Source organism: Pristiophorus japonicus, chromosome 17, assembly GCF_044704955.1.
Source record: "Pristiophorus japonicus isolate sPriJap1 chromosome 17, sPriJap1.hap1, whole genome shotgun sequence".
In the NCBI taxonomy this organism is placed as follows: domain Eukaryota; kingdom Metazoa; phylum Chordata; class Chondrichthyes; family Pristiophoridae; genus Pristiophorus; species Pristiophorus japonicus.
In genome coordinates this window covers 32,128,964-32,155,292 of record NC_091993.1, presented here as the reverse complement: position 1 = coordinate 32,155,292, position 26,329 = coordinate 32,128,964, and the positions used below count along the sequence as shown (strand labels likewise).

The 26,329-nt window shown below is 53.9% G+C and overlaps 1 protein-coding gene across 2 annotated transcripts in view; it reads left to right on the top strand.

Annotated features, from left to right (window-relative positions):
• Window positions 1–1,914: 1,914 nt before the first annotated feature.
• Window positions 1,915–26,329, top strand: part of blm (BLM RecQ like helicase) — a 69,603-nt gene continuing 45,188 nt past the window's right edge. Inside the window, exons 1-8 of one of the 2 annotated variants that reach the window (XM_070858576.1) lie at window positions 1,915–1,951; window positions 3,551–3,657; window positions 6,192–6,964; window positions 8,722–8,893; window positions 12,239–12,351; window positions 12,824–12,956; window positions 15,904–16,715; window positions 19,129–19,320. In XM_070858576.1, coding sequence (XP_070714677.1) covers window positions 3,560–3,657; window positions 6,192–6,964; window positions 8,722–8,893; window positions 12,239–12,351; window positions 12,824–12,956; window positions 15,904–16,715; window positions 19,129–19,320 — 2,293 coding nt within the window. In that variant the 5' untranslated portion in view covers window positions 1,915–1,951; window positions 3,551–3,559. Of the gene's footprint in view, window positions 1,952–1,987; window positions 2,111–3,550; window positions 3,658–6,191; window positions 6,965–8,721; window positions 8,894–12,238; window positions 12,352–12,823; window positions 12,957–15,903; window positions 16,716–19,128; window positions 19,321–26,329 lie in introns of those variants that run through there. The other variant, XM_070858575.1, reaches the window with a different exon arrangement.

Sequence of the window (26,329 nt, the reverse complement as noted above, 5' to 3'; positions counted from 1 at the left end):
ACTGCATGGGAGCTGGGCCAGCATCCCCGTTGAAATGCAAGAACTAATCAAGCCGTTCCACGGCGGAAGGACGAGCTGTCCATTCAGGCAGACTGCCTGTTGTGGGGTAACCTCGTAGTGCTACCAAAAAAGGGCAGGGAGACGTTCATCTCGGATCTCCACAGCCCACACCCAGGTATTGTAATGATGAAAGCAATAGCCAGATCCCACGTGTGGTGGCCCGGTATCGACTCTGACTTAGAGTCCTGTGTACGGCAATGCAGCGTGTGTGCTCAGTTGAGCAACGTGCCCAGAGAGGCACCACTAAGTTTGTGGTCCTGGCCCTCCAGACCATGGTCGAGAATCCATGTCGACTATGCGGTAAAATGTTCCTGGTGGTGGTGGATGCTTTTTCAAAATGGATTGAATGTAAAATAATGTCAGGAAGCACCGCCACCATTGAAAGCCTGAGGGCCATGTTTGACACCCACGGCCTGCCTGACATACTGGTCAGTGATAACGGGCCATGTTTTCACCAGTGCCAAATTTAAAGAATTCATGACCCGCAATGGGATCAAACATGTCACCTCGGCCCCGTTTAAACCAGCCTCCAATGGGCAGGCAGAGCGGGCAGTACAAACCATCAAACAGAGCCTTAAACAAGTCACAGAAGGCTCACTCCAAACCCCCTGTCCTGAGTACTGCTCAGCCACCACACGAGACCCCACTCGCTCACAGGGCTGCCCCCGGCTGAGCTACTCATGAAAAGGACACTTAAAACCAGACTCTCGCTGGTTCACCCCAACCTGCATGATCAGGTAGAGAGCAGGCGGCAGCAACAAAATGTAAACGATGGTCGCGCCACTGTGTCACAGGAAATTAATCTGAATGACCCTGTGTATGTGCTAAACTATGGACATGGTCCCAAGTGGATTGCGGGCACGGTGATAGCTAAAGAAGGGAATCGGGTGTTTGTAGTTAAACTAGACAATGGACAAATTTGCAGAAAGCACCTGGACCAAACGAGGCTGCGGTTCAGATTGCCCTGAACAACCCACAGCAGACACCACCTTTTTCGAGTCCACAACGCACACCCAAAGGATCAACGATACCACCCCGGACCAGGAAATCAAACCCATCACGCCCAACAGCCCAGCAAGGCCAGGCTCGCCCAGCAAGGCCAGGCTCACCCAGCAGGCCTGCAGGGCCAATAACACGTCAGTCCAGCGAGGGCACAGCCAACACACCAGAACAAACATTCGTACCGAGGCGGTCCATCAGGGAAAGAAAGGCTCCCGACCGTCTTACCTTGGAAATAGTTTTCACTTTGACTTTGGGGGTGGGGTGATGTTGTGTATCTGTAAAGCATGCACTCCCATGTTCCGCCACCAGGGAGCTCATCCCCTGATGTCCCAAGGGATCCCAGCATCCCTTGGGAGCACTGTATATAAGCCGGCCCCTAAGGCCTGTTCCTCACTCTGGAGTGTCTTAATAAAGACTGAGGTCACTGTTACTTTAACCTCCCTGTGTGCAGCCTCATCTGTGTTAGGAACACAACAGGAGGGGCAGTGCTGCACATTCGGAGGTGCCGTCTTTCGGATGAGATGTTAAACCGAGGCCCCGTCTGCTCTCGGGTGGATGTAAAAGATCCCACGACCATTATTTGGAAGAAGATCAGGGGAGTTCTCCCCGGTGTCCTGGGACCAATATTTACCCCTCAACCAACATAACAAAAACAGAATATCTGGCCATTATCACATTGCTGTGTGTGGGAGCTTGCTGTGCGCAATTTGGCTGCCGTGTTTCCCACATTACAACAGTGACTGCACTCCGAGTACTTCATGGCTGTGTGGCGCTTCGGGCCGCCCTGAGGATGTGCCAGGCGCTATGGAAAGGCGCAGCTCCGCTTGTTGGGATGGAACCAGCGCCGGAAGCGGACACTTGACCCTGTGACGCACTTCCTGGATACGGAGTAGGTCGGGTTCGGAGCTCGCGCGGGAAACTGGGAGAGAGACCGGGCCCGGGGACAGGGAGAGGGAGGCAGGGGCCCAGCGGGAGCGGGAGCGGGAGCGGGACAGACCGAGAGAGAGAGAGAGAGAGAGAGAGACCCCGGGGACAGCGGCGGCAGCGGGTGAGCGGGTTACCGGGCGGGCCTGCAATGATTCCAGGAGCTAACCTCTGGCCATTGCTGGAGGCTGGCGGTGTACACAGACACACAGCCCGGGTTTAGGGTGTGCCCTCGGGATAATGCCTCTGTTCCAGGCGGGCACTGCTGGAGTGTGACAGGGCCCGGGGTCAGGTTGAGGGTCTCTGCATTTTACAAACGCCTGTTTCTGGCAGGTCACAGGATTCATTAGCAGCTGCTGTCTGTCCACAGAAAAAATGCAGCCCGTTGGATTCCTAATCTGTTTGAAGTAGAAAGAAAGGACTTGCATTTCTATAGCGCCTTTCACGACCACCGGACGTCTCAAAGCCCTTTACAGCCAATGAAATACTCTTGGAGTGTAGTCACTGTTGTAATGTGGGAAACGCGGCAGCCAATTTGTGCACAGCAAGCTCCCACACACAGCAATGTGATAATGACCAGATAATCTGTTTGTAATGACGTTGGTTGAGGGATAAATATTGGACACGGGGAAAACTCCCCATCTCAACTTCAAAATAGTGCAAAATGATCTTTTACATCCACCTGAGAGGGCAGACTGGACCTCGGTTTAATGTCACCTGAAAGACAGCGCCTCCAACAGTGCAGCGCTCCCTCGTACCGCCCCTCCGACAGTGTGGCGCTCCCTCAGTACCGCCCCTCCGACAGTGCGACGCTCCCTCAGTACCGGCCCTCCGACAGTGCAGCGCTCCCTCAGTACTGCCCCTCTGACAGTGCGGCACTCCCTCAGTACTGCCCCTCCGACAGTGCGGCACTCCCTCAGTGCACCCCTCCGACCATGTGCCGCTCCCTCAGCATTGCACTGGGAGTTTCAGCCTGGAAATAGGACTTGAACCTACAACGTTCTGACCCTGAGATAAGAATGCTGCCCACCAAGCCACAAATAAAACTGTGTTAATGTTTATCATAACTATTGCAAATTGTAATGCTTATAAAAGTCCAAAGGTTATCCGTTACTATGTCCATACGCTGATTACAGTCACTGGATAGGTCGGACATGTTGTTTGTTGGACAATATAAACCAAGGTATAGTTTTTCACCTGAAGAATGGCTCCTCTTGACAATACAGTGCTAACTCGGTGCGACACTGTGGTGGCAGGCTAGACAATGTGTTGAAACCCTGGGAGTGGGACTTGAGCCCACAAACCTCTGACTGAGTGAACCAAACTGAGCGAAGATGGCACCTGGGGAGTGAAAGAAAAGCAGAATGAGGGGAGAGTCTTGGATCACGTTTGTGCAGTTGCATGCAGATTGTTGAATTGCTGCATCGGCAGAAACTTGGGCTAGAGGCCATCTGACCCGGCGGGTGGGGAGAGAAAGTAAAACCCCTGTTTATTTTTTAAAAAAGGAATCTAAATGAAGCCGTCACTGAGCATTTCCATTAACGCAGAATAATGCTTATTCTAGCTCTGCAGGATGACTTGCTTACCACAGAACAACCTCCAGGAGCAGCTGGAGCTTCACTCAGAGAAAGGAGTACACAACAAGCTCTCGCTCGGGAGGAACAAGCAAGGGTAGGTAATGACGGACTGGTCGGGGCGAGGTAATGCAACACTGTGTCCGAGAGGTGCTGTGTCTGTGTACAGTACGGTGCTGGTGCTGTGAGCAGCACATATAACAAATTAAAATGTGTATTGATGAAGCACCTCTTGTGCGTCTTTGAGAATTCGTATTTGAAGCCGTTTTTGCGTCGGACTGCGGACTACTGACTCACTCCTCCAGCACCGCCCGCCCCACACGTACTGTGTGTTTTGTGAGATGTGCTTAAATCCACTCCCCCGCTGTCCTCCCCTGACTGTGAGTCCATGACCTCTTGTCATAGGGCCCATGATTGTCAAACATGTCCATAGGGTTCAGTTTATCAATACTCAAAAGCAGGAAGCTTTAATCCTCCCAAGTCATCGTTCTCCAGTGTAACCATTCCCAGATTCCCTTGTCTCTGCTTGTAACACAGGTGCTCAATCCAAGATATCCATTCTGGGCACCGCACACCTGGGATGTCAAGCCCTTTGAGGGTCAGAGGAGGTTTACCAGAAGGGTAGCAGGGATTGAGGGACTTCAGTTATGTGGTGAAGCTGGGGTTGTTCTCCTTGGAGCAGAGACGGTTAAGAGGTGACTTGATCGAGGTGTTCAAAATCACGAGGGGATTTGTTAGAGTAAATAAGGAGAAACTATTTCCAGTGGCAGGAGGGTCGGTGACCAGAGGACACAGGTTTAAGGTGATTGTCAAAAAACCAGAGGTGACATGAGGGGTGGGAAACATTTACGCAGCGAGTTGTTGTGATCTGGAATACGCTGCCTGAAAGGGCGGTGGGAGCAGATTCAATAGTAACTTTCAAACTAGGAATTGGATAAATACTTGAAGGGGAAACATTTTCAGGGCTATGGGGAAAGAGCAGAGAGAGTGGAACTAACTGGATCGCTCTACCAAAGAGCCGGCACAGGCACGATGGCCCGACTGGCCTCCTTCTGTGCCGTATTATTCTATGATTTAGTTGCCTTCACATACCCACTGAAGTACCAGGATGTTCCCACTGTAGTGCGGTGACTGGATTTGAAAGTGCACTGCCCCAGTAACATCATCATCATAGGCGGTCCCTCGAAACGAGGGTGACTTGCTTCCACGTCAAAAAAGGACGAGTTCAGTGTTTCAATGAAGGACCCGAACTACATCCTGAAGGGTGGAAGATGCCAGTGCGTGGATTTTTTTAACGTGGGGTGACCGTTGCACACCAGCCACCACATGGGCTTGACAGAGCTAGGTCTTGATCCAGTGGCAAGGGTTAACCAGGACGACTGGAGACCTGCTCTGCTGCACGGACCTAGTACGCACACATATCGCAGTGTGGGCTGGCCCGTGCTGCCCCTGACCCCGAACTCGCGCTTCCCCTGGGCCTCAATCACGTCCCGCTACAGTCTCTCGCTGCTCCTGTTACTGCCCCAGTAACACCATCATGGTTACGGTAGTGTAGTGGTTACATTACGGGATTAGTAATCCAGAGAACTGGAGTTCAAATCCCACCGTGAGAATTTTCTAAAAACAATCATTGAAGGTGGCAGGGCAAGTTTAGAAAACAGTTTTAAAAAGCTTACAGGATCCTGGGCATGATACATAGAGGCATAGAGTGCAAAAGTGTGGAAATTATGATGAACCTGTATAAAACACTGGTTCGGCCCCAACTGGAGCATTGTGTCCAATTCTGGGCACCAGACTTTAGGAAGGATGTGAAGGCCTTAGAGAAGGTACAGAAAAGATTTACGAGAATGGTTCTAGGGATGAGGGACTTCAGTTACGTGGAGAAGCTGGGATTGTTCTCCTTGGAGCAGAGAAGGTTGAGAGGAGATTTGATCGAGGTGTTCAAAATCATGAGGGGTCTGGACAGAGTAGATAGAGAGAAACTGTTCCCATTGGTGGAAGGATCGAGAACCAGAGGACACAGATTTAAGGTGATTTGCAGAAGAACCAAAGGCGACGTAAGAAAAAACATTTTACGCAGCGAGTGGTTAGGATCTGGAACGCGCTGCCTGAGAGGGTGGTGGCGGCAAACTGAATTATATCTTTCAAAAGGGAGTCGGATAAGTATCTGAAGGAAAAGAAATTGCAGGGCTCCGGGGAAGGGGAGTGGGAGTGGCTGAGAGTTGGCACGAGCTCGACGGGCCGAATGGCCTTCCGTGCTGTAACCGTTCTATGATTCTATAATCTGAAAATAAAAAGCATGAAGCTGTCCGATTGTTGTAAAATCCCACTGGTTGTCTCTTAGCTGTCCTCTGAGTGGCCTAGCGCCCGTTTGGTTGCTTCAAATCCGTTACCCAGCGGTTGGAGAAGAAGGTGCCTTCTCAGGGCAGCTAGCAACGGGCAACAAATGCCGGCCTTGCCAGCGACGTCCACATCCCCAGAATGAAATGTTTTTTTTTATAAAAGAGAAGTGAATGCAAAATGGGAGCAATATCTTTTCTGGCCCTGTTAAGTATGGCTAGAATTAATATCATAAAACGGCAACACATCTCCAAAGGGGACTCTCATTTGAATCTAATTCGTCGTTGACAGGTGTTTCACGTTCAAGAAGAAGATCCTCCCGGGCAGTGTTGGAACACCCGGTTTCCAGCGGGGAATCGGTACTGGTGCTCTGAAGGACAGGGATGTGAATGCTTTGAAGAATGTCGTCGCGAACAAGCCGCAATCAGCCCCGTGCTTGGCGAGGCCGGTCGGGCAGCAGTCCTCAATCAGCAACTTTTTGGAACACGCTGCCAAGCGCTCGCCCTCGCGAGTGGCTCCTCCTTGGTCACGCACCTCGCTGCCTCCGACAAAGGCGGCAATAACCAGCCCTGGCTCTCAGAGGCTCGATCCGGACCAGTCCTTTGCCTCAGTCATCAGCCTGGATGACTGGGATGATCTGGATGATTTCGAAACGCCATGGAAAGACACGAGCAGCTCGAAAGTAAGTTTGCCGTCGAACGGCGGGCAGACAGCGCAGGAGCCGAGTGACCTGAAGAACGTACGTACCAGCGGACTGACTGCACCCAAAACCCCCACTGGGGATCGTCATCCTTTGAAGGATGCCGACGGTAAAGAGACTGCGGATTTTCCGAGCGAGAACAACGCGGCTGGGCTGCCAACCAATGAACTCTGTACAGAGTCAAAGGATGTGAATGACGTCGTAATCTGCCTGGACAACTCACAGAAGGTGTTTCCCCACAGCGAAGATGAAGACTGTATTGAGACTTTCCCTCCGAGGAGGAAGAGTTCCTCTTCAGGTGCAAGGATCATTCTGAGCGACGATGAGTCAGACGGCAGCGGGAAGGAGGACGGAGTGGAGAAAAGTAAGATTGATTTTATTTTCTTGTACTGTGTTGTCCGAAATGAATGATTTGCTTCAGGGAGGCTCCAATAAAGGGGTAGAGATCGCTGGTCTTTAAACCGCTGGCTACCGATTTTAGCCACAAATCCAAAAGCGTCAGGCAAAATATATCCAAACCGCCCTTGGCGTTGAATTCTGACCTGTCACTGCCTAACTTTCTCAGAGATTGTGTTTAGTTTAATAGTGTTAGCTGTGGCTCAGTGGGCAGCACTCTCGCCTCTGAGTCAGAAGGTTGTGGGTTCAAGTCCCACTCCTTGAGCACATAAATCTAGGCTGACACTCCAGTGCAGTGCTGAGGGAGTGCTGCACTGTCGGAGGTGCCGATTATCTGGTCGTTATCACATTGCTGTGTGCGGGAGCTTGCTGTGTGCAAGTTGGCTGCCGCGTTTCCCACATTACAACAGTGACTGCACTTCAACCGTACTTCATTGGCTGTAAAGCGCTTTGTGGCGTCCGGTGGTTGTGAAAGGCGCTATGGAAATGCAGGTCTTTAATAACATAATGTTTGTGGCAATAAGAAGTAATGGGGTTGCTGTGTGCCCTGGGGGTGGTGGGGAGTTTCAGCGGGTCTGTACATTTTCTTCCGTGTAATAAAATTAATTAATGTTTTTCATAAAGTGTGTGAATCCCGGAGAGGACAGTTCAGTGGCAACATACTGAGCTGCCCCAATGGCTCAGCGGGTTAAGATAGTTTAAGAACGGAGCCACAAAGACAGGAAGGTCCCCAGCTCGATATTTGGTGTCTAGCCAGTTACCCTTTCACTCCCTGCCGCTTTTTGTCGATCATTGCATCAAAACATACACCCCACTATGCTGATTGTAGGGTCAATTTTCATCATCTTAATCGCCAATAAAAGAACATAAGAAATAGGAGCAGGAGTCGGCTATTTGGCCCCTCGTGCCTAACCCGCCATTCAGTAAGATCATGGCTGATGATCTACCTCTGGTTCCAGACTCTCCAGCCAGCAAGAACAGCTGCTCAGCATCTATCTATCAAGCCCCCTCTAAGAAAATGTATGTTTCAGTGAGATCACCTCTCATTCTTCTAAACTCCAGAGAATACAGGCCCATTCTACTCAATCTCTCCTCACAGGACAACTCCCTCATCCCAGGAATCAATCTACTGAACCTTCGTTGCACTCCCTATAAGGCCGGTACATCCTTCCTGAGACCAAAACTCTGCACAGTACTCCAATTAATTGCAGCAAAATTTCCATACTCTTATACTGTAACTTGTATTGAGTAGACTAGGCCTATATTCTCTGAAATTTAGAAGAATGAGAGGTGATCTCATTGAAACAGGGCTTGACAGGGTAGATGCAGGGAGGATGTTTCCCCCGGGCTGAGGAGTCTAGAACCAGGGGTCGGCCATTTAGGACTGAGATGAGGAGAAATATCTTCACTCAGGGAGGTGAATCTTTGGAATTCTCTGCCCCAGAGGGCTGTGGAGGCTCAGTCGTTGATTATATTCAAGACAGAGATCGATAGATTTTTGGATATTAAGGGAATCAAGGGATATGGGGGTAGTGCAGGAAAGTGGAGTTGAGGTTGAAGATCAGCCACGATCTCACTGAATGTGGAGCAGGCTCGAGGGGCCGAATGGCCGACTCCTGCTCCTAATTCTCGTGTTGTTAACCCCCTTGCAATAAAGGCTAACAGACCATTCACCTTCCTGATTGCTTGCTGTACCCGTGTGTTAACTTTCTGTGCTTCGTGTAGTTAACCTGACCGATGCCGACAGCCTCCTGAGCAGCCAGCCGCAGCTGGATACCATCCCCAGAGACCACGCACAGCTCAGCGATCGGGAGAATGAGGACTGTGAGCTTGATTTTGTTCCGCCGTCCCCTGAAAGTGATCAGATCTCTCTGCCGTCGTTCCTCAAATGTCTCAGGTTCGCCTTGTACAAACATTTTATTTTTAACGGTGCAGCTTGTAAGGGAGGAGGTTTTGCCATCCTGTGATTGAAAGAATTTTAATTGGCCAGAATTTGCTGCCAAAATAGCGGCGGGTTTAACGGCACTCATCGCTATTAATGTTTAAATCGTCCAGCAACTTGAGGCGAGGGAGAGATTACCCGTGAATTGCGAATCGCCACAAGTTGCTGGACGATTTGTGCCGTACCCCTGTCAACCTGGAGCTCACCCTCAACCTCCCCGCGAGTTTCAAGAAATCGCTGCATTTGCGCGTTAATTGCCAATTAAACACGCCACAGAAAGTTAGGGCTGCTACTTAACAGCGTAAGTATCTTGTAATGAAGAGATTTATGTTCCTGCGATACCACTCAACCTCTCCAGCCCAAAAAGGGAACAATTTAAACTGTGGCGTCTCATTCCTGCAGATAGTAAATTGTTTTTACATATTTAATTTTGTTTCTTTTCCTTTCTGTCTCTTTCTCTCCCTTCATCCATTCTTCCTTTCCCTCTATTTCTCTTTCTGTACCTGTTTTGACTCTTAATTCATCCGATTTCCTTTTCCGTCATTCCTCTGTTTCTTTCTTGAACCTTAAATCTCATGGGTGAAGCACAGACTGTGTGCGCCGCCTCTCCCCGCAGATCTCAGATACCCCCTCGCACTCGCCACACTGTTACCAGCTCACACTCCAGCGAATTGTGCTGTAAACATTTTTCGAATTGAAGGGTGCAGGGGAAAAGATTTCGGGGCACGCTGTGGGATGCCCCGTTCCAATGAAAATCTGGGCCAGTATTTGCCTCCAGCTTTTTTATTGCATGTTGTATTGTCACTCAAGTTGCCATGGATTTCGTGATCATGCTCTCAAAAGAATTATGACATTGCTATTCCTGTTTTTCCTGTGTCTTGTTTTTATTTTCTTGAGCGGTTTGTTCAGTTAGCAGCGGTAGGTAATTTCCCAGAGGAATTCCATTGGGAGGAGTCACTGAGCCCAGCAGGAAGCAGTTTAAAAAATATTTATACAGCACTGTATCATGTCTCCGAAGTGCTTCACTGTACAGGGTAATAGTGTTGGAGTGTCATCGCCGCACAGACTGCGCTGCTTTCAGGAGCAGGCCCGTCAACACCTCCCGGCAGTTCGGCATCGGCAATATGTGGAGCCGTGCCCTCTTTCCCCACACTTGTAGGCAAGTGCCACAACCTGCGCATAGCAAGATCCCACGGACTGCGGTGCTGTTTGGGGAAGGAATGCCGAGTTGGGCACTGGGAGAAACTCTCTGCAACTTAGCATCTCGGCCACGATCTCATTGAATGGCGGAACAGGCTCAAGGGGCTGAGCGGCCTCCCCCTGTTCCTGTGTAAGATGGCATGGTCGACCATGTCGAGATCAGGGGCTGAAGTCCCCGGCGTGTGGCCCGATCCCACGACCCACTGACTCCAGCGAGTGCTGCCGACTTCGTGCGGTGTATCGCCCCACACCTTGCAGTGTGAATGGTGCAAGTTAATGCAGCTTTGCACACTCTGGGGCTCAGGGATTCCTACAAGCCCAATCCTGCCTTCAACACCTGGCCTCGAAATAATATCCTATTCTCTCCTTTCCCAAAGGGATCAGCTCCTATCACAGCGGCACAATTCCAGTGCTCGCTGCACTCTCTGTGCCCCACCCAAGTGGCCATTCGTTACGCATGAATCTGCAGGGCTGTTCCACTGCAGGGGCATCACATTCGAACCCAGTCCTGTCCTCAGTGTCCGCACGTGTGGGGCAGGTGGGGGGGGCGGCGGGAGGGGTCATGGCGAATAACCGTCAACAACAGGAACTCTAGCTGATTATTGCCCCCATACCGCCCCCCCCCATTGCCCACCCTGTAGTCTAGCGATGTTGAGGCAAAGTGTTGGTGCTCTATTTGCTATCCCGATTGAAATCAGCTGACGTGCCACAGACCAGGAATTGAACCTGTGGCCTTCTGGAGTCAGTGGCTTAGTACCACATCAGGCCGTGCATTGAGAACCTGCCAAATAAATTACACTGACAGAAATTGGTGTCGTTTTCTGAGAGTGAGGATCCCTACCTCAGTGCTGGGGAATTGTGGAGTTCCTAAGCTGCCTCACTGATTAAATCCATCTGAAATTACTTAAATAACATATATAGAGTGGCTTAAACTTAGAAAAAACATCCCAGGGTGCTTAGGCGGAGCGTAGGGGACAAAATGTCAACACTGACCCCCAGAAGGAGATCGGTTTTAAGGAGGAGAGGGAGTTGGAGGGATTTAGAGATGAAATTCCAGAGTGTGAGGATTATAGAAACATAGAAAATAGGTGCAGGAGTAGGCCATTCGAACCTTCTAGCCTGCACCGCCATTCAATGAGTTCATAGCTGAACATGCAACTTCAGTACCCCATTCCTGCTTTCTCGCCATACCCCTTGATCCCCCTAGTAGTAAGGACTTCATCTAACTCCTTCTTGAATATATGAGGATTATGCAGCTGAAGGCACAGCCACCAATTGGGTGGGGGCTGTCACGAGAAGAGCAACGAGTTTGGGGAGTGGGAAGTGGGATTGAAATGATATGAAAATAATTTTTTTTCAAGTGGAAATTATAGCACGTAGTTTGAGGGCCACAATCTGACCCTCCCTACATTATGCTCTGTAACCTGTACACCAGAGGCACTTTGTTTGAATTGACATTTTTATGTTGATAGCAAGAGCATTGTACTGCCCTTTCACCCTTCACTGCCCTTGTTGGTAGAATGTTACAAACTCCCACGGCCCCTCCTCCCAACAGCGTACGGGTGGATGAAGCAGGCCCAATTTTTCACAAATCCAAAAATGGACAGCAGAGACACAAAAACTGAAGCCCTTATAAATCAATCTTCCCTCTAATTCTGTTTCCGTGTGCGATCCCTTTGAGTGGCTGTGCCGCACATTCAGATTTTTGCCCGTGTGCGGTTTCTTCTATTTAGAAGCCGGTGAGCAGCCTGGCCGGGACCTCTATACTGCCGCGTGGCTGCACAGCTTAGCAGAGATGTTGCTTATAATCTCTTCCCCTGCTCCCCTGTCCGCCCCGTTTAACCTGCAGCTGCTCCACAGTCACTGCCAAAATGCTGGGTGGTTGCCGGATATCTGGGACCCCAGCGGAAATGTTAATCGTATCGTTGCTATCTTGCAGTTCACCGATGGCTGCCAGTTCTCTGCAGGGGCGGTTAGACAACGAGCAGAGCGTGCAGATGACAGCTTGGCACTTTTGTCTGCTCAGCATGCGGAGCGCAGTTCCTGGGCGGGCTGTAATTTAAATATATAATCCTTTACTGAAATGCTCTGTGCCCACAGCGACTCGGCAGAAACCGTGCATTCCAGAGAGAAATCGGTGTCCTCGACTAATTTACGGCCACGAGAAGGAGAACCCACCGAAGGACCAGTGCATGCATCAAATAATCGAATAGGTAAGGGTAAGAGTTGTGGCCCATTGCTGGACTAGCTGGCCTCCCTCCTTTTGTACTAAAGAAGTAAAACATTTCAAATTGTGGTTACAATATGTATAATAAAGCTGATCTATCCAGAAGATATGAAACGTCTTCATGTCTGCATTCACTTGCTGTCAACTTTTTCTGTTACTAATTCCTATGGCAACATTTAGAATGGAAACTGCCACTGGAGGGAGGGTGTAATTGCTATTTTTGGGAGCTTGCTGTGCGCAAATTGGCTGCCGCGTTTCCTGTATTACAACATGATCACAGTCAAAGTACTTCATTGGCTGTAAAGCGTTTTGGGACGTCCGGTGGTCGTGAAAGGCGCTATAGAAATGCAAGTCTTTCTGGTGATTGGTTTCCGATGCGCCTGCTGCATTTCTAAATATTTAAATGGAGACGTTGTGTATATTAAGACGCTGACTTTGTCCATTTTACAATGAAACAGGTACATCAACTGGGTACAGCGAGCAACTGCTGCAAGTGATGGAAGATATCTGTAGCTTGGTGGACCGGATTCCTGTGAGTGAACTGCAGGACCTGTCCTGTGCCAACCAGCTGCTTCAGCAGCGAGCGCTGTGGTAGGTGCGGTCTCTCACCCGGGCACCTTCATTGTATGTGCGCGGTGCAACAGAGCTCACTTGATTGATCCCTGGGGTGAGAGGGGTGTCCTGTGAGGAGAGATTGAGTAGATTGGGCCAACACTCTCTGGAGTTTAGAAGAATGAGAGGTGATCTCATTGACGCATACAAGATTCTGAGGGGGATTGACAGGGTCGATGCTGAGAGGTTGTATCCCCTCTGACTGGAGAGTCTAGAACCAGGGGTCACAGTCGCAGGATAAGGGGTCGGCCATTTAGGACTGAGACGAGGAGAAAGCTCTTCACTCAGAGGGTGGTGAATCTTTGGAATTCTCTACCTCAGAATTGTGGAGGCTCAGTCGTTGAGTATATTCAGGGCTGAGATCGATAGATATTTGGACTCTAGGGGAATCGAGGGATATGGGGATCGGGCGGGAAAGTGGAGTTGAGGTAGAAGATCAGCCATGATCTCATTGAATGGCGGAACAGGCGCGAGGGGCCGAATGGCTGCCTCTTGCTCCTAATTCTTATGTATTCGTGATACTTTGGACCTGTACAGGGAGGTTTTTATTTAAAGGTCCATTCTTTCCAAAACTCTACTGGCCTTCCTCCCATCGTTCACACACCGTGAACTTCAGCTTATCCAAAACCCAGTCCGGCAACGCCTCAATTTTAAAATTCTCATCCTTGTTTTCAAATCGCTTTCTCTGTAAGCTCCCCGAGGCCCGCAACCCTCCAAGATATCGGTTAAGAAACTGTCTATCTCTGTCTTAAATTTATTCAATGTCCCGGCTTCCACAGCTCTCTGACGCAGCGAACTCCACAGATTTTACAACCCTCAGAAGAAATTCCTCCTCATCTCAGTTTTAAATGGACGACCCCTTATTCTAAGATCGTGCCCTCTAGCTCTCGTCTCCCCCATCAGTGGAAACATCCTCTCTGCATCCAACTTGTCAAGCTCCCTCATAATCTTACACGTTTCAATAAAATCACCTCTTATTCTTCTGAATTCCAATGAGTAGAGGTCCAACCTCCTCAACCTTTCCTCATAAGTCAACTCGCTCATCTCCGGAATCAACCTAGTGAACCTTCTCCGAACTTCCTCCAAAGCAAGTATATCCTTTCGTAAATATGGTAAACAAAAACTGCACGCTGTATTCCAGGTGTGGCCTCACCAATACCCTGTATAACTGTAGCAAGACGTCCCTGCTTTTATACTCCATCCCCTTTGCAATAAAGGCCAAGATTCTATTGGCCTTCCTGATCACTTGCTGTACCTGCATACTATCCTTTTGTGTTTCATGCACAAGTACCCCCAGGTCCCGCAGCACTTTGCAATCTTTCTCCATTTAAATAATAACTCGCTCTTTGATCTTTTTTCTGCCAAAGTGCATGACCTCACACTTTCCAACATTATACGCCATCTGCCAAATTTTTCTGCACTCACTTAGCCTGTCTATGTCCTTTTGCAGAGTTTTTGTGTCCTCCTCACACATTGCTTTTCCTCCCATCTTTGTATCGTCAGCAAACTTGGCTACTTTTTTACTTATCATCATTGCAGCCTCTGTTGTTGTGCGATGGATGATCGGAATGACAGAAATAGAAAAGGGTTCCAGCTGTGACAACAAGGACATGAACCGAAAAAATTAATTTCCATGGAGACTGGTAGTACCTTTTTAAAGGGAGCAAATACACTCAGTCCTTCCTTCCAAGTTGTTAATATAGATTGTAAATAGTTGGGGTCCCAGCACTGATCCCTGCGGCACCCCACTAATTACTGATTGCCAACCCGAGAATGTTTTTTAATGCTCCTGTGAAGCGTCTTGGGGGGTTTTACTGTGTTCATGGTGCTATATAAAGGCAGATTGTTGTTTGCTTTTTTTGCAGTATGATACCGAGAAATACAAATATTGCCTCTGCATGCACTTCCTGCCAACCTTTTCTATTATAAATATGGACATAAAAATTTATAATATATAAAAAATAAGGGCACAATGTACGACTTTAAATTGGGGGCTGAGTTATGCCCATGTACTTTTGGTTCAATTATTTCCCCCGTCTTCTAACCTTGTTGGGGAATTCAGCGGGTGGTGAGAATGTGGAACTCGCTGCCACAGGGAGTGGTTGAGGTGAATAGTGTCGATGCATTTAAGGAGAGGCTAGACAAGCATATGAGGGAGAAGGGAATAGAGGGTTATACTGATAGATTTAGATGAGGAAAGACGGGAGGAGGCTCGAGTGGAGCATAAGCTGGGCATGGACTGGTTGGGCCGAATGGCCTGTTTCTATGCTGCATTCTCCTGCGAAGCGCCTTGGGACATTTCACTAAGTTAAAGGCACTATATAAATACAAGTTGTTGTTGCTGATTCTGAATACTACACTTGGCCAGAATGGGAGTTCAAAGATCACAAACTCACCAGAGCCTGTGCAGCCAGTTCTGGAGGTGCTCAATGACTGGAGCTCCCTCCAGTGGTGCAAAGAGCCAGTGCAGAGGTTCCATTTATTACCTGCTCTCGTTGCCTCTATCACAGAATCATTGAAATTTACAGCACGGAAGGAGGCCATTTCGGCCCATCGTGTCCGCGCCGGCGACCAAGAGCTATCCGGCCTAATCCCACTTTCCAGCTCTAGGTCCGTAGCCCTGCAGCTTACGGCACTTCAAGTGCACATCCAAGTACTTTTTAAATGTGGTGAGAGTTTCTGCCTCTACCACCCTTTCAGGCAGTGAGTTCCAGACCCCCACCACCCTCTGGGTGAAGAAATTTCCCCTCAAATCCCCTCTAAACCTCCTACCAATTACTTGAAATTTATGCCCCTCTGTAGAATAACCAGGACCTGTACCGTACCGTACCGTATTTTGGAACTGTTCCCCATAAGGACAGCCCATTTCTGCTCCATAAACAGTCTGATAGAGGACGTAACTAAGAATCTTTATTGTCCTTTCTAGGAGGAAACTTTTGGCTGATCGGAATGAAACACAGAAAATACTGAATGGAGATAACTTGAGGACTGCTTCACTGCCCAAGCAGAATACCTTGAAGAGTAATATATCCACCGACTCTGTTCTCCCTCCCGTCTCTCTCAATCCAACCCAGGGATTGAGTTCTCCTAAACCATTTACGTTCAAGAAATCCTCCTCGAACACTTCCGCCTTGCCTGGGGATAGTTTTTTCAGTGATGCAGATTTCTTTGCAATGGATCAACCTCCCGCACAAAGGGGGAGGAACGACACTTTCTCTACTGCCGGCAGCAAGAGCTGCCCGAACAAGCCACTCCTCCACAGGGGCAAGCTCGATCTTTCAAGAGGAGGGAGCGAGGCCCCCTCGAGTGCTCCTCGGTCCACGTATCTCCCACCCAGCCGCATCCTGTATGGATCCCCCGCGGCGGATGGTGCGAGCGGCCTGGACGGACCCTCGCGGGCGTCTGCTCCAGCCACCGGGAATACTTGCGGTCAGAATCAGCTCAGCGTCAACGGCCGGGGCAGCGGCATTGGGCAGGATTCGGTGTTTGACGAGAGCTTTGACATTGATAGCTTCGACATCGACAATTTGGAAGAGGAGGAAGAGGTGCCGGAGTGTTTCCTGAGCTCACCCGGCCGCCCTGCAGTGAGCGCAGCGCCGCGCGGGACCGTCCAGCCCATCCGTGAGGGAGGGGCCAAGGCGCCCTGGGAGACGAGAACTCCGGCACTGGGTGCCAGCGAATACACCTCGCCTCCCTCGGCTAGTGTCCGAAGGCCTCAAACTGTGCCGGGCTCCTCAGGTAATCAGTGAGAATCATAGACATTTACAGCACGGGAGGAGGCCATTCGACCCATCGTGTCTGCGCCGGCCGACAAAGAGCTACCCAGCCTAATCCTACTTCCCAGCTCTCGGTCCGTAGCCCAGTAGGTTACGGCACTTCAAGGGCACAACCAAGCACTTTTTAAATGTGAGGGTTTCTGCCTCTACCACCCTTTTCAGGCAGTGAGTTCCAGACCCCCACCACCTTCTGGGTGAAAAACGTTCCCCTCTAAACCCTCCATCAATTACTTTAAATCTATGTGAGGTTCACATTAGTGTGGTTAATAGAATGAATGGCTGTAAATAAAGATACAACCGAGTAATTCAGTGCCCAAGTTTGGGGATTGTACCTTCCCAGTCAGCTCCCTTTTTCGCCCTCTCAGTGTTAACTGGTGCTGGGCACAGAGCCTGTGTGCCTGCAGTGCTCTGCCACCTTGCCCTGTGTGCCACCACAGCCGATCCAATCCTCTGTAGCTCACCATGCGCTTGCATCGTTCATGTAATTCATTCTCGGGATGTGGGCGTGGAGGGCAATCTATTGCCTGCCCTCTGTTACTCTGAACCGCTGCGTGAGTGTCAAACAGGCTTGGTGTGGGATGGGAGTCACGTATAGGCCAAGACCGGGTAAGGATGGTAGGCTTCCTGCCCTAAAGGACATCAGCGAACCAGTTGGGTCTCACAGCAATCCAACCACTTCATGGTCACTTTGACCGGCTAATTGTTTTAATTTCTACATTTTTAAACTGAATTCAAATTCTCAAATGACTTGTCCCAGTAACATAACCAGCACACTACCATATCCTGTGCTTTGCGGTAGAAATTACTGCATCACTCTTTATTACTGGTTGGCTCTTTCCATGCCTTGCCCAGGGCACTGAGGTTAATTGAGCGACTGAGATCAGCCTATTCTGCACAGACCGGCAATTGAAGCTGGGGTCGTTAAAATGCCATGAACAGATACAGAAAATATTCAGAAAGGCTGATGGAATGCTGGCCTTTATATCTAGAGGACTAAATACAAGGGGGTAGATGCTATGCTGCAGCTGTACAAAGCCCTGGTTAGACCACACCTGGAGCACTGTGAGCAGTTCTGGGCACCACACCTTAGGGAGGATATATTGGCCTTCGAGGGAGTGCAGTGTAGGTTTACCAAAATACCCGGACTCCAAAGGTTAAATTACATGGGGAGATTGTGCAAATTAAGGTTGTGTTCCCTGGCATTTAGAAGGTTAAGGGGTGATTTGATCGGAGTTTTCAAGATATTAAGGGGAACAGATAAGGTAGATATTCCTGCTGGTTGGGGATGCTAGGATGAGGGGCTAAAAATTAGAGCCAGACCTTTCAGGAGTGAAATTAGCAAACACGTCTACACACACAGGGTGGTAGAAGTTTGGAAAACTCTTCCACAAACTGCAATTGATGCGAGGTTAATTGTTAATTTTAAATCTGAGATTGTTAGCTTTTTGTTAACCAAAGTTATTAAGGGATATGGGGCAAAGGCGGGTATATGGAGTTAGGTCGTAGATCAGCCGTGATCACATTGAATTGCGGAACAGGCTCGAGGGGCTGAATGGTCTCTTCCTGTTCCTATGTTTTCTCCGTATGCCTGCATACTATAACTATTCAGTACCTTTAGTCCATCCAGGGACCTATGCTGGTTTGTATTTTAACTCCAATACCGCCCAACGATTCGAGGTTTGGGTCTGGACTCTGCAGAACCAGTTGGCCTGACTGCGGCTGCAACGGGTTTGGCCTCTGAGTTCTGAACTGGGGACGTAAGGAAAACGTCGGCTGGCGTGATGGCTGACCAGTGACTCCTGCGTGAGAACACTGGGTCAAGCCTGGATTAGGTCGTGGTTGTGATGCATGCGCAAGTTGAATTGCCAGCTGACCTTCACACATGAAGAGCGTTGTGCTTTTTTTTAAAGCATTAGACTGAATTGAATCCTGTTTTCGAAAAGCAATGTCTTTTTATTAATTCCTGGGGTGTGGTCATCACTGGCAAGGTCGCCATTTATTGTCCATCCCTAATTGGCCTTGAGAAGGGGGTGGTGATCTGCCGCCTAGAACTGCTGCAGTTTGCATAGCATCTGTATTAACCTCCAGTAATTTCCAGTTACTCCTTTAATACCGATTGTACAATATACTTTGCTCTTGACATCAATCACTATATTCTGTGATGGAGGGGACGGAGACGTGAGCTGCCCATGTTTGCCTGTGAAGCAGTGCCTGGCCTTTATACAGTGTGCATGCCCCCTGTGGTACAACCCAGATAGGCCAACCCCGCGCTGCATCCCAGCCGCTGCACGGCTTCACGTCCTGAGATACTAACGGCACCAGGGCATGCACAGCAACCGTGGCGGCGTGACAGTGCGTTTACTTTCTTCCCCCAGGGGCTTCCAACGAGCAAGCACTTCCTATAAATCCCACCCTGGAGCGTTTCCGTGGCTACCATTACCCGCACTCCAAAGAGATGGTGCGGATTTTTCACAAGAAATTCGGGTTGCACCAATTTCGAACAAACCAGCTGGAGGCGATCAATGCGGCCCTGCTGGGCGAAGACTGCTTCATCCTGATGCCCACCGGTATGTACACAGGGCAACCCGCCACACGTGCCTCACCTAGCTCGCAGCTATGTTAAAGGGGCTATATAAATGCAGTTAATTGTATTGTGCTTCTAATTACTGATCTTAAATGACTAAAATCCGTCACTGTCAGCATTTCATCAAATTTGTTTTTGGGTGTGAGGCTCATTCAAATTTACGCTCATGGGCGGTTTTTCCATTTAATAGCAGGTAAGCAGCTCCAGCCCGTCGCGTCACCGTGCAGCTAAACGGGAACATTGGTCACTGTCTATATAGGTCCCCCTCTCTCTCTGTCCCCGTCTCACTCTCTCCTGTCCCTCTCTCTCTCTGTCCTGTCCCTCTCTCTCTGTCCCGTCCCTCTCTCTCTGCCCCGTCCCTCTCTCTCTGCCCCGTCCCTCTCTCTCTGCCCCGTCCCTCTCTCTCTGCCCCGTCCCTCTCTCTCTGCCCCGTCCCTCTCTCTCTGCCCCGTCCCTCTCTCTCTGCCCCGTCCCTCTCTCTCTGCCCCGTCCCTCTCTCTCTGCCCCGTCCCTCTCTCTCTGCCCCGTCCCTCTCTCTCTGCCCCGTCCCTCTCTCTCTGCCCCGTCCCTCTCTCTCTGCCCCGTCCCTCTCTCTCTGCCCCGTCCCTCTCTCTCTGCCCCGTCCCTCTCTCTCTGCCCCGTCCCTCTCTCTCTGCCCCGTCCCTCTCTCTCTGCCCCGTCCCTCTCTCTCTGCCCCGTCCCTCTCTCTCTGCCCCGTCCCTCTCTCTCTGCCCCGTCCCTCTCTCTCTGCCCCGTCCCTCTCTCTCTGCCCCGTCCCTCTCTCTCTGCCCCGTCCCTCTCTCTCTGCCCCGTCCCTCTCTCTCTGCCCCGTCCCTCTCTCTCTGCCCCGTCCCTCTCTCTCTGCCCCGTCCCTCTCTCTCTGCCCCGTCCCTCTCTCTCTGCCCCGTCCCTCTCTCTCTGCCCCGTCCCTCTCTCTCTGCCCCGTCCCTCTCTCTCTGCCCCGTCCCTCTCTCTCTGCCCCGTCCCTCTCTCTCTGCCCCGTCCCTCTCTCTCTGCCCCGTCCCTCTCTCTCTGCCCCGTCCCTCTCTCTCTGCCCCGTCCCTCTCTCTCTGCCCCGTCCCTCTCTCTCTGCCCCGTCCCTCTCTCTCTGCCCCGTCCCTCTCTCTCTGCCCCGTCCCTCTCTCTCTGCCCCGTCCCTCTCTCTCTGCCCCGTCCCTCTCTCTCTGCCCCGTCCCTCTCTCTCTGCCCCGTCCCTCTCTCTCTGCCCCGTCCCTCTCTCTCTGCCCCGTCCCTCTCTCTCTGCCCCGTCCCTCTCTCTCTGCCCCGTCCCTCTCTCTCTGCCCCGTCCCTCTCTCTCTGCCCCGTCCCTCTCTCTCTGCCCCGTCCCTCTCTCTCTGCCCCGTCCCTCTCTCTCTGCCCCGTCCCTCTCTCTCTGCCCCGTCCCTCTCTCTCTGCCCCGTCCCTCTCTCTCTGCCCCGTCCCTCTCTCTCTGCCCCGTCCCTCTCTCTCTGCCCCGTCCCTCTCTCTCTGCCCCGTCCCTCTCTCTCTGCCCCGTCCCTCTCTCTCTGCCCCGTCCCTCTCTCTCTGCCCCGTCCCTCTCTCTCTGCCCCGTCCCTCTCTCTCTGCCCCGTCCCTCTCTCTCTGCCCCGTCCCTCTCTCTCTGCCCCGTCCCTCTCTCTCTGCCCCGTCCCTCTCTCTCTGCCCCGTCCCTCTCTCTCTGCCCCGTCCCTCTCTCTCTGCCCCGTCCCTCTCTCTCTGCCCCGTCCCTCTCTCTCTGCCCCGTCCCTCTCTCTCTGCCCCGTCCCTCTCTCTCTGCCCCGTCCCTCTCTCTCTGCCCCGTCCCTCTCTCTCTGCCCCGTCCCTCTCTCTCTGCCCCGTCCCTCTCTCTCTGCCCCGTCCCTCTCTCTCTGCCCCGTCCCTCTCTCTCTGCCCCGTCCCTCTCTCTCTGCCCCGTCCCTCTCTCTCTGCCCCGTCCCTCTCTCTCTGCCCCGTCCCTCTCTCTCTGCCCCGTCCCTCTCTCTCTGCCCCGTCCCTCTCTCTCTGCCCCGTCCCTCTCTCTCTGCCCCGTCCCTCTCTCTCTGCCCCGTCCCTCTCTCTCTGCCCCGTCCCTCTCTCTCTGCCCCGTCCCTCTCTCTCTGCCCCGTCCCTCTCTCTCTGCCCCGTCCCTCTCTCTCTGCCCCGTCCCTCTCTCTCTGCCCCGTCCCTCTCTCTCTGCCCCGTCCCTCTCTCTCTGCCCCGTCCCTCTCTCTCTGCCCCGTCCCTCTCTCTCTGCCCCGTCCCTCTCTCTCTGCCCCGTCCCTCTCTCTCTGCCCCGTCCCTCTCTCTCTGCCCCGTCCCTCTCTCTCTGCCCCGTCCCTCTCTCTCTGCCCCGTCCCTCTCTCTCTGCCCCGTCCCTCTCTCTCTGCCCCGTCCCTCTCTCTCTGCCCCGTCCCTCTCTCTCTGCCCCGTCCCTCTCTCTCTGCCCCGTCCCTCTCTCTCTGCCCCGTCCCTCTCTCTCTGCCCCGTCCCTCTCTCTCTGCCCCGTCCCTCTCTCTCTGCCCCGTCCCTCTCTCTCTGCCCCGTCCCTCTCTCTCTGCCCCGTCCCTCTCTCTCTGCCCCGTCCCTCTCTCTCTGCCCCGTCCCTCTCTCTCTGCCCCGTCCCTCTCTCTCTGCCCCGTCCCTCTCTCTCTGCCCCGTCCCTCGCTCTCTGCCCCGTCCCTCGCTCTCTGCCCCGTCCCTCGCTCTCTGCCCCGTCCCTCGCTCTCTGCCCCGTCCCTCGCTCTCTGCCCCGTCCCTCGCTCTCTGCCCCGTCCCTCGCTCTCTGCCCCGTCCCTCGCTCTCTGCCCCGTCCCTCGCTCTCTGCCCCGTCCCTCGCTCTCTGCCCCGTCCCTCGCTCTCTGCCCCGTCCCTCGCTCTCTGCCCCGTCCCTCGCTCTCTGCCCCGTCCCTCGCTCTCTGCCCCGTCCCTCGCTCTCTGCCCCGTCCCTCGCTCTCTGCCCCGTCCCTCGCTCTCTGCCCCGTCCCTCGCTCTCTGCCCCGTCCCTCGCTCTCTGCCCCGTCCCTCGCTCTCTGCCCCGTCCCTCGCTCTCTGCCCCGTCCCTCGCTCTCTGCCCCGTCCCTCGCTCTCTGCCCCGTCCCTCGCTCTCTGCCCCGTCCCTCGCTCTCTGCCCCGTCCCTCGCTCTCTGCCCCGTCCCTCGCTCTCTGCCCCGTCCCTCGCTCTCTGCCCCGTCCCTCGCTCTCTGCCCCGTCCCTCGCTCTCTGCCCCGTCCCTCGCTCTCTGCCCCGTCCCTCGCTCTCTGCCCCGTCCCTCGCTCTCTGCCCCGTCCCTCGCTCTCTGCCCCGTCCCTCGCTCTCTGCCCCGTCCCTCGCTCTCTGCCCCGTCCCTCGCTCTCTGCCCCGTCCCTCGCTCTCTGCCCCGTCCCTCGCTCTCTGCCCCGTCCCTCGCTCTCTGCCCCGTCCCTCGCTCTCTGCCCCGTCCCTCGCTCTCTGCCCCGTCCCTCGCTCTCTGCCCCGTCCCTCGCTCTCTGCCCCGTCCCTCGCTCTCTGCCCCGTCCCTCGCTCTCTGCCCCGTCCCTCGCTCTCTGCCCCGTCCCTCGCTCTCTGCCCCGTCCCTCGCTCTCTGCCCCGTCCCTCGCTCTCTGCCCCGTCCCTCGCTCTCTGCCCCGTCCCTCGCTCTCTGCCCCGTCCCTCGCTCTCTGCCCCGTCCCTCGCTCTCTGCCCCGTCCCTCGCTCTCTGCCCCGTCCCTCGCTCTCTGCCCCGTCCCTCGCTCTCTGCCCCGTCCCTCGCTCTCTGCCCCGTCCCTCGCTCTCTGCCCCGTCCCTCGCTCTCTGCCCCGTCCCTCGCTCTCTGCCCCGTCCCTCGCTCTCTGCCCCGTCCCTCGCTCTCTGCCCCGTCCCTCGCTCTCTGCCCCGTCCCTCGCTCTCTGCCCCGTCCCTCGCTCTCTGCCCCGTCCCTCGCTCTCTGCCCCGTCCCTCGCTCTCTGCCCCGTCCCTCGCTCTCTGCCCCGTCCCTCGCTCTCTGCCCCGTCCCTCGCTCTCTGCCCCGTCCCTCGCTCTCTGCCCCGTCCCTCGCTCTCTGCCCCGTCCCTCGCTCTCTGCCCCGTCCCTCGCTCTCTGCCCCGTCCCTCGCTCTCTGCCCCGTCCCTCGCTCTCTGCCCCGTCCTCGCTCTCTGCCCCGTCCCTCGCTCTCTGCCCCGTCCCTCGCTCTCTGCCCCGTCCCTCGCTCTCTGCCCCGTCCCTCGCTCTCTGCCCGTCCCTCGCTCTCTGCCCCGTCCCTCGCTCTCTGCCCCGTCCCTCGCTCTCTGCCCCGTCCCTCGCTCTCTGCCCCGTCCCTCGCTCTCTGCCCCGTCCCTCGCTCTCTGCCCCGTCCCTCGCTCTCTGCCCCGTCCCTCGCTCTCTGCCCCGTCCCTCGCTCTCTGCCCCGTCCCTCGCTCTCTGCCCCGTCCCTCGCTCTCTGCCCCGTCCCTCGCTCTCTGCCCCGTCCCTCGCTCTCTGCCCCGTCCCTCGCTCTCTGCCCCGTCCCTCGCTCTCTGCCCCGTCCCTCGCTCTCTGCCCCGTCCCTCGCTCTCTGCCCCGTCCCTCGCTCTCTGCCCCGTCCCTCGCTCTCTGCCCCGTCCCTCGCTCTCTGCCCCGTCCCTCGCTCTCTGCCCCGTCCCTCGCTCTCTGCCCCGTCCCTCGCTCTCTGCCCCGTCCCTCGCTCTCTGCCCCGTCCCTCGCTCTCTGCCCCGTCCCTCGCTCTCTGCCCCGTCCCTCGCTCTCTGCCCCGTCCCTCGCTCTCTGCCCCGTCCCTCGCTCTCTGCCCGTCCCTCGCTCTCTGCCCCGTCCCTCGCTCTCTGCCCCGTCCCTCGCTCTCTGCCCCGTCCCTCGCTCTCTGCCCCGTCCCTCGCTCTCTGCCCCGTCCCTCGCTCTCTGCCCCGTCCCTCGCTCTCTGCCCCGTCCCTCGCTCTCTGCCCCGTCCCTCGCTCTCTGCCCCGTCCCTCGCTCTCTGCCCCGTCCCTCGCTCTCTGCCCCGTCCCTCGCTCTCTGCCCCGTCCCTCGCTCTCTGCCCCGTCCCTCGCTCTCTGCCCCGTCCCTCGCTCTCTGCCCCGTCCCTCGCTCTCTGCCCCGTCCCTCGCTCTCTGCCCCGTCCCTCGCTCTCTGCCCCGTCCCTCGCTCTCTGCCCCGTCCCTCGCTCTCTGCCCGTCCCTCGCTCTCTGCCCCGTCCTCGCTCTCTGCCCCGTCCCTCGCTCTCTGCCCCGTCCCTCGCTCTCTGCCCCGTCCCTCGCTCTCTGCCCCGTCCCTCGCTCTCTGCCCCGTCCCTCGCTCTCTGCCCCGTCCCTCGCTCTCTGCCCCGTCCCTCGCTCTCTGCCCCGTCCCTCGCTCTCTGCCCCGTCCCCCTCTCTCTGCTTCGGTCCCCCTCTCTCTCTCTCTCTTCTGTGTCTCTCTCTCTCTCTCTCTTCTGTGTCTCTCTCTCTCTCTCTCTTCTGTGTCTCTCTCTCTCTCTCATGTGTCTCTCTCCTGTGTCTCTCTCTCTCTCTCCTGTGTGTCTCTCTCTCTCCTGTGTGTCTCTCTCTCCTGTGTCTCTCTCTCTCTCTCTCTCCTGTGTCTCTCTCTCTCTCTCTTCTGTGTGTCTCTCTCTCTCTCTTCTGTGTGTCTCTCTCTCTCTCTCTTCTGTGTCTCTCTCTCTCTCTCTTCTGTGTGTCTCTCTCTCTCTCTCTTCTGTGTCTCTCTCTCTCTCTCTTCTGTGTGTCTCTCTCTTCTGTGTGTCTCTCTCTCTCTCTCTTCTGTGACTCTGTCTCTCTCTTCTGTGTCTCTCTCTCTCCTGTGTCTCTCCTCTCTCTCCTGTGTCTCTCTCTCTCTTCTGTGTCTCTCTCTCTCTCGCTTCTGTCCCTCTCTCTCTCTCTCTCTCTCTCTCTCTCGCTTCTGTCCCTGTCTCTGTCTCTCTCTCTTCTGTCCCTCTCTCTCTCTCGCTTCTGTCCCTCTCTCTCTCTCTCTCTCTCTCTCTCTCTCTCTCTCTCTCTTCTGTCCCTCTCTCTCTCTTCTGTCCCTCTCTCTCCTGTCCCTCTCTCTCTCTCTCTCTTCTGTCCCTTCTCTCTCTTCTGTCCCTTCCTCTCTCTTCTGTCCCTCCCTCTTCTGTCCCTCCCTCTCTCTCTCTCTCTCTCTCTCTCCTGGCCCTCTCTCTCTCTCTCTCCTGGCCCTCTCTCTCTCTCTCTCTTCTGGCCCTCTCTCTCTCTCTTCTGTCCCTCTCTCTCTCTCGCTTCTGTCCCTCTCTCTCTCTCTCGCTTCTGTCCCTCTCTCTCTCTCGCTTCTGTCCCTCTCTCTCACTCGCTTCTGTCCCTCTCTCCTGCTCTCTGTCCCTCTCTCTCTCTCGCTTCTGTCCCTCTCTCTCTCTCGCTTCTGTCCCTCTCTCTCTCTCGCTTCTGTCCCTCTCTCTCTCTCGCTTCTGTCCCTCTCTCTCTCTCGCTTCTGTCCCTCTCTCTCTCTCGCTTCTGTCCCTCTCTCTCTCTCTCGCTTCTGTCCCTCTCTCTCTCGCTTCTGTCCCTCTCTCTCTCTCTCTCGCTTCTGTCCCTCTCTCTCTCTCGCTTCTGTCCCTCTCTCTCTCTCTCGCTTCTGTCCCTCTCTCTCTCGCTTCTGTCCCTCTCTCTCTCTCCTTCTGTCCCTCTCTCTCTCTCGCTTCTGTCCCTCTCTCTCTCTCGCTTCTGTCCCTCTCTCTCTCTCGCTTCTGTCCCTCTCTCTCTCTCGCTTCTGTCCCCCTCTCTCTCTCTCGCTTCTGTCCCTCTCTCTCTCTCGCTTCTGTCCCTCTCTCTCTCTCGCTTCTGTCCCTCTCTCTCTCTCGCTTCTGTCCCTCTCTCTCTCTCCTCTCGCTTCTGTCCCTCTCTCTCTCTCTCGCTTCTGTCCCTCTCTCTCTCTCTCTTCTGTCCCTCTCTCTCTCTCGTCCCTCCCTCTCTCTCTTCCCTCCCTCTCTCTCTTCCCTCTCTCTATTCCCTCCCTCTCTTTCCCTCCCTCTCTTTCCCTCCCTCTCTTTCCCTCCCTCTCTTTCCCTCCCTCTCTTTCCCTCCCTCTCTTTCCCTCCC